Here is a 7959-nt window from a genome sequence, read left to right as displayed (position 1 = left end):
GTGAAAGAATACAAAATCAGGTTATAAGTCTTGAGGTAACTTCATTTGCTAATCTCTAAGTTGGTTTTAGTTGTTAAATGTAAGTTAAATTGTTAAATTGCTAGAACAACTATATGAATTTATATTGCTTTTACCTTGATAAAAAATCCTTCATTGTGAATATTATATCTATCCTCCAAGTTAAAATTTATTTATGGATGATAACCAATGTGTTAGAATCTTGGTTCGACTTTTTAAACTGGTTCCAAGAACTTAATAGGAGCATATCTATGAAAAAGTACTTTTCATTCATAGTAACTTGATCTAGAACCATAGTCTTTTCTTGACTTATAAAAAGATGAATAAAAGTTAGTTCTTTAAGGTATACTATTCATAATTAATTGTAATCTAAGTGAGTTCTTTAAGGTATACTATTCAAGATTAATTGTAACCTAACTTGAAACAAATAAATCGTTCTAAGTCTATTCATTTGTTTGTGTGTATTTGTGTACTAGATGGAAAGTGAACATCGTAGATGGATGTACGATAGGAATCATCCTAATCGTTGTGGATTAAAGGAAGAATTTGTTCTTCATATGGCCTGTTGGTATCAAATCTGTATTTTTTTTAAAGGTATATACTGTGAGACTCTGAAGCTTTTTTAGTCAAAGTTTTGTTCCATAACTTGTGGATTAAATGATTTCATTTAGTTGATTATGCATTTTCTTATGCTTTTTGGACCTGAACAATTCCAGTAATATGTTATGATCTTTCTTTATGGTCTTTTTTGCAATTTTTGGAGTTTCTAGTTCATGTTTGAAGTATGGCTACATCAGTTATTGTTATTATTAATCTTTTTGGCTGCATATTTCTGGAATAGAAGGTATATATGTATATGCCTAAACTGTTGTTGTTGTTGTTGTTGTTGTTGTTATTGTTGTTGTAACTAATTACACGGTTAACTAATCTTTTTGAAGTTTCATGGACATAATACTTTAATTTTGCTTTTTCATGTTTTATTTAATATGAAAAGTCTTTAAAAGACCAGCTACTCAAGATGAGGTATTTTACACATATGAAGAAGCTAAAGGATGGAACAAAGACAAATTGGATCGAGCCACGAGCCGAGACAACCTATGTAAGATTTCAAGTTACTTTTTAATACTTTTCATTAATTAAATTTATTCATATAATAGTTGTGACTTTTTTGCAGAATACTTTTAAACAATCCTTGGAGGAGTTCATTCAAAGCCAACCAACTGATGATCAAGGAAAGCCAATCCAACCATCTCACGAAAATTATATGGACTTGTGGATTAAGGCGGCTGGTGGCATACATAAGGGAAGAGTTTACGGGCTTGGATCAGTGTTTAGTTCTGGTCGTTAGTCTTTTGGACCTGGTGGCTCTTCTTCCTCAAGGTCCTCGATTAATCAGGATGAGTCTGAGCTATTGAATAGAAGAATAGTAGAGATCACTTAGTTATATGCACAGGAAAGGGCTGCGCGGGAGGAGGAGGCAGAAATGAGGCGAAATGGTGCTCCATTTACACGTGTCACCGGTGACGTTGAAAGCCTCAAGGCCCAGCTAAACTACCTCTTAGCATCTAGTGCATTTCCTGTGCCACGTTCTCCGTCACGCTCTAACAAGACTAAGGAGTAGTTTCTTTTATTAATATGATTTTGAGTAGGATTATGATGTTGGATTTTATGTATCAATTGGATAAGATTGAATGCTAAATTTCTTATTTGAATGTTAAGTTGCATTATTGGTTTCTAGTATTTTCAGTTTTGGTTGGTTGTTAATTAACGAAATGGATCGGAAGATGTTGATTTTTGTGTGTGAATGTTTAATTGTATTTAGGTTGTTGGTGGTTGTATTTTTTTGTTTGGCAGGTGGTGCAGTATATTTACAACATTGTGCACAAAAATAATTTCGAGATTTTCCACGGAATTGCCCCTGATTCCGTGGGAAGGTTCGTCACTTTAGTTGCAGAACTTGCATATTTCCCACTGATATCAGTGGAAAAGTTCATACTTTTTTTTTCATAATTTGCATTTATCCCACTGATATTGGTAGGAAAGGTCATACTTTTATTTTCAAAATTAACACATTTCACGCAAATATCGGTGGGAATGTTCATACTTTATTTTTCAGAAATTGTATATTTCCCACGGTTATCAATGGGAAAGTTCATACTTTATCCGTGGGAAATTTTCCACCGCTTCTTTGGGAAGATATTTCCCACCAAACGTTTTCCTGGTGACTCATTTCGGTGGGAATGCGGTGTGGAAACTCAATTTTCCCACCAGTTTCCCACTAATTTTGCCGCAGGAAATCCATGTGTTTCTAGTAGTGATGTAAATAGTGCATTCTTGCATGGTGGTTTGGATGAGGAAGTGTATATGAAACTTCCTCCTAGATTGTCTGTTCCCTCCACTTCCTTATGTGGTACCCTCGTGTGCAAATTGCAAAAATCTCTCTATAGGCTAAGGTAAGCTTTCAGGATGTGGTATGCTAATCTTTCCCACGTCTTACAGTCTAGGGGCTATGTTCACTACTTAAATGATTATTCTTTATTTACTAGAGGGTCTGGGGATTCTCTTGTTATCTTGGCTATTTATGTAGATGACATAGTTCTTATTGGGATTGATTTAGATGAAATTTCTACCTTGAAAGTCTTCTTGCATGCTCAGTTCAAAATCAAAGACTTAGGCTTGTTGAATTATTTTTTTGGTATTGAGGTTTTGTACACTCCTTCTGGTGTTTTACTCCATCAACGCAAGTTCATTCATGATCTCCTGAAAGAATTTTGTTCTGATGTGTCTTCTTTTGTGATCTGCCCTCTTGAGTTACATGAGAAATTGAAGGCCAATATGGGTGATCGTGTACCCAGTCCTGAGTTGTATAGGAGTTTGATTGGCAAGTTAAATTTCTTAACACATACTAGGCCAGATTTGTCATTTTCTTTGCTGCATCCTTGTGTTCCTCTTATGAAAGCTGCCTTGCACCTCTTGAGGTACTTGAAAGGGACTTCTGATTTTGGGTTATTCTTCAACAACTCCTCTAATTTTTCTCTTCAAGTTTATTGTGACAGTGATTTGGGTTCTTGTCCTGATAGTAGACGGTCAGACACTGGTTTTTGCATTATGCTGGGTGGCAGTTTGGTCAGCTGAAAATCCAAGAAACAACATGTTGTCTCTCTATCCTCCGCTGAGGCTGAGTATATGTCCTTGAGCAAAGCTTTGGCTGAGGTTACCCGGCTCTCTAGACTTTTATCCGATTTTGGGTTTAATAATCTTTCTTCTATTCCTGTCTACTGTGATAACTAGGTTGCCATATACATTGCAAAGAATACTGTTTTCCATGAGCAGACCAAGCATATAGAGTTGGATTGTCACTTTGTATGCACCAAGCTGAATGATGGCTTGATTTCTATACTACACACTTCTAGCTCTACCCAAATGGCTGACATTCTTACCAAACCTCTACCTGGGGCAGTCCATCATTTCCATATCAGCATGTTGGGAGTGTTACCACCCTCCAACTTGAAGGGGGAGGGAGGGGGGTATTGAGTTTAATATTTGTTCTGATGTGGGCTAGTTAGTGTAGTTAGTACAAACCCCCATTTTAATTTATAGCTTTAGTGGATTGAATGGGTCATTTAAATATAGTGGCCCACATTCTATTTTGAACAGAAGAAATATTTTATTTTACATAAAAAGATGAGAAATAAAGCTCTGCTCAATCTCTCTCTTTCCCTATGAAACTTCAAGCCCTAGTTAGTATTTTTCCTCAAAATCCATGTCGATTCAAGCTAGTAAGAGGGTGCAGCCGTTTCCTGGATCCTACGCGAACATTGGATGCTTTATGCACCAGACTGCCCTATTTTGAGCAAAGCCTTAATGATTCTCACTTCATACACCCATCCCATTCCTCAAGAGATCTATGTAATTTGAATGATTTACTAATTTCTATCTAATAATAACATTACATGTACATTGATATAACCAGATTATTAATGACATATATTTTAAGAAATCTTACGAACAAGAATAATATTAATTTGAATCAAATGTCGTGAAAAGTCCCATAAATTTAATTAGATAATAAAGAAAATAATTGTCATTTATGAACAAAACAACAATTGTCAGTAATGTGTTCAAAATATTAGGATTTGACATTGTATACAGTCAAAATTATATGCCCCCGATTTATAGGATCAAGGTTCCGTCCTAGGCTCGGGTCCGGGCGAGGTCGAAGTTCAAAACCGGTGGACCAGACCCGAGCTCAAACACAAAGTGCGATGCCCGAAGATAGTAGTTCGGGGAATATTGAGGCCAAGTGTGCTCGACCCCGAAATAGTACCGTTATGAGTTTCTAACAGAATGAGCTAGATTCCTTCCACGTCCCCAAGATCATGGCGTGAATCACGGAATAAGATTGTACGATTCCGTACTAGGTGTCACACCTCCTTTTTCCGCACCCGCGAGGGTACATGGGAGTTTTTTCCAATTAAAGGACAATCGAAACGGGATTTGTTTAATTATTTCAGAGTCTCCACTTGTGCGATTTAGGGTGTCCCAAGTCACCAATTTTAATCCCGAATCGAGGAAATGAATGACTTCATATTACAGTCTGCGTACCAGAAATCCGGATAAGGAATTCTGTTAACCCGGGAGAAGGTGTTAGGCATTCCCGAGTTCTATGGTTCTAGCACGGTCGCTTAACTGTCATATTTGGCTTATTTATCTGATTTTATACAAGTGTGAACTTATGTGCAAAATTTAACTTTTAACCGCTTTTATCATTTACTATTTTTATCAAGAATTTCAAGGTTGTGAAAATGTATCTCGAACCGCGTTACAATCAATGTACCTGTGGTCGTCGACACACTTTGACTCCGTTGAAATTTGGATTTGGGTCACATCAATGTGCACCCGAGTTTAAGGAAATTAAATTATTAAAGGCGCGCCTACAGCGACTAGCGTATCATCTACTTTGGGTAGGGCCGTGGAATTTTGCTAAACGGTCCATCCAGAAGTCTAAGCAAATTTAAAACAAGTATTTACTAAGGGCCCCGCAATTTTGTATTTTTTATTCGGCGAGGCTCATCTCGTTCTTATTTTTCAACAGGAATTTGCAACGTCATGGACACGCATCTCGAACCACGTCACAATCAATATACCCGTGATTAGAGACACATTTCGACTCCGTTGAGATTTGGATTTGGGTCACATCAATGTGCACCCGAGTTTAAGAAGGTAAGGCTTATTAAGGCGCGTCCTAAAGAGACTAACGTATTGTTATTTTAGGAAGAGGCCGTAAAGGTTCATTAGACGGCCAAATCCAAAGTCTAGTCAATGGTTATGTATTTTATTGAGGGCCCCGGCGATGGATGATTTATTTAGCGAGGCTCGTCTCATTTTTATTTTAAAGGATAAACCTATAACGGCTACATTTTCCTATTAAGTTTGTCTCTAAAAATAAAAGAAAATTTCTCAATTAATTACATGCTGAAAACGTAACTTATTAGTTATTAAGTTAAGGCTAATGTGAATGGAAAATTGCGATCGAGTTTGTACAAAGGAAAACTGCTTTCATTCTATATTTTATTACTCAATAATACTAGAACATGAGACAGATGATAATATCGAAACAACTTTGATTAATTTGAACTAATATTATTAGATGAAGAAGTTAACATATGCAACATCATTACTCATTAATCAATCGACTACATTTTTATACAAACAAAGGGAAATTGTATTCAAACACAAATCCAAACAGGAGGAATTCAACAGGAACAAAGCCTGATTAATATTTCATTTTTCTCTTCAAGCCGAGAGTGTACAAATGTGTACCTGGAAACAGTAGTACAGGAACAAAAGAAGTAGGAGTCAACAGCAATAATACCACAGCAACAGCAGATTCAGCAACACCGCAAACCAATAACAACCAGTAGAATAACCCAGTAACAGATTGAAAACTCAGCAGTGCAAAAGTACAATTGCAGTCAACTGTAAATAGAAATATTCCTTATTTAGGGTTCCCCTATTATATAAAGGGGATCCCAATCATTTGTAACATGATCTGATCACTAAGAAAAGAATATACTCTCTACTATTTGCCTATTGTTCGTCAACATTGTCCTTTAGCTCTATTGTTCTTACTTTACTTACCTTATTTTATTGCTATTAGTCTGTCTCGAGGTCACAATCTCGAGGTCACTACCGCTACCGCTAGGTTACGTTGGTTTGATTCGCTAATCTCTTTCATCTTTACTTCTTATTTCTTGATTATTAATTGGTATTGAACCAAATCACATATCTTTAAAACCACAAATCAAATCTAATTGTTACTTATATTTTCGAGGTAAACAGTTTGGCGCCCATCGTGGGACTAAAGATAATAGTGATTATTTCCTTACCGATTCTCGTTACACACGTTGTTTTTACATTTTTTCTTGCCAAGAGTTTTTGATTCTAAGGTTGAAACATGTCTAGCTAACAAAATGCACCCATCCATGACAACAAAGGTCTTGGAGAAAATAGCAAGCAGGGGTCGGTGTACCACTGATAAACCCAAGGGAAGTGCCAAATGTGGAACCCATTGATGTTAGTTTGCACATCTCTTCGAAGACAGATCTGGGCGTGGATCAAAAAGGAAATTAACACATGGAAGCCCGATCCGGTGGCCAAAGAACACAAGGAATGGGAGATGGAGGAGTCACCCTCCAAGTGATATTCGACATGCTGCAAGCTCAGTAAATCGCCATCGCTCAACTTCATAGTCAGAATAAAACTCCTAATACAGCCGAACCAGTAAACACTCAGTGTACTGAACCAGCGCCGGAAAGGCCCGATGAAAGTGGCTCGGGGATTGATCCCACGATTTTGAGGATGCTCCAAGAGCTAACCAAGAGGATTGAGTATGGGAAAACAAATTGAAGACAATGATAAAAATGTGGAAACTTATAACTCCCGTGTAGACCAGATACCAGGGGAACCTCTAATTTTGAAAGGTTTAGACGCTAAAAAATTTATACAAAAACCATTCCCTCAGAGTGCGGCTCCGATGCACATTCCTAAGAAATTTTGCATGCCCGATTTACACAAATATAATGGAACAACCGATCCCAATGAGCATATTACTTCATACACTTGTGGAATCAGAGGAAATGATTTGAATGACGATGAGATCGAATCAGTCTTGTTAAAAAAGTTTGGAGAAGCGCTGTTGAAAGGAGCTATGATTTTGTATCACAACTTGCTCTAACTCTATTAACTCGTTTGCTATGTTAGTAGATGCCTTTGTGAAAGCACATGCCGGGGCCATAAAGGTGGCCACGAGAAATCGGATGTCTTCAAAATAAAACAAAGGAACGATGAGATGTTAAGGGAGTTTGTGTCCAATTTCAGATGGAAAGAATAGAATTACCACTAGTCTCTGATGACTGGGCAGTACAAGCTTTCATGCAGGGTTTGAATGAAAGAAGCTCGATCTCGTCTTGGAAATTAAAACAGAATTTGATCGAATACCTAGCTGTGACATGGTCAGATGTGCACAATTGCTACCAGTCAAAAATTAGGGTCGAGGATGACCATTTGGGAGCCCCCTGGGGTTGAACCTATGTGCAAAATTTAATTTTTAACCGCTTTTATCATTTACTGTTATTTTTATCAAGAATTGCAACGTTGTAAAAATGTATCTCAAACCGCGTTACAATCAATGTACTCGTGGTCGTCGACACACTTTGACTCCGTTGAGAATTGGATTTGGGTCACATCAATGTGCACCCGAGTTTAAGGAAATTAAATTATTAAAGGCGCGCCTAAAGTGACTAGCATATCATTTACTTTGGGTAGGGCCGTGGAATTTTGCTAAACGGCCCATCCCAAAGTTTAAGCAATTTTAAAGCAAATATTTACTGAGGGCCCCGCAATTTGTTTTTTTATTCGGCAAGGCTCATTTCATTCTTA

General features: G+C 37.2%; 1 protein-coding gene across 1 annotated transcript; it reads left to right on the top strand.

The window, feature by feature from the left end:
- Positions 1–2160: 2160 nt before the first annotated feature.
- On the top strand, positions 2161–5942 carry LOC138887062 (uncharacterized mitochondrial protein AtMg00810-like). Its single transcript, XM_070168774.1, has 4 exons — positions 2161–2471; positions 2565–3144; positions 3310–3381; positions 5820–5942. The coding sequence occupies exons 1-4, from the start codon at positions 2161–2163 to the stop codon at positions 5940–5942; spliced, it is 1086 nt and encodes a 361-aa protein (XP_070024875.1).
- The last annotated feature ends 2017 nt before the right edge of the window (positions 5943–7959 follow it).

The sequence above is a fragment of the Nicotiana sylvestris genome, chromosome 3, assembly GCF_000393655.2.
Source record: "Nicotiana sylvestris chromosome 3, ASM39365v2, whole genome shotgun sequence".
Taxonomy (NCBI): Eukaryota; Viridiplantae; Streptophyta; class Magnoliopsida; order Solanales; family Solanaceae; genus Nicotiana; species Nicotiana sylvestris.
The sequence above is the reverse complement of the archived record's forward strand: the minus strand, read 5'-3'. Positions and strand labels throughout refer to the sequence as shown.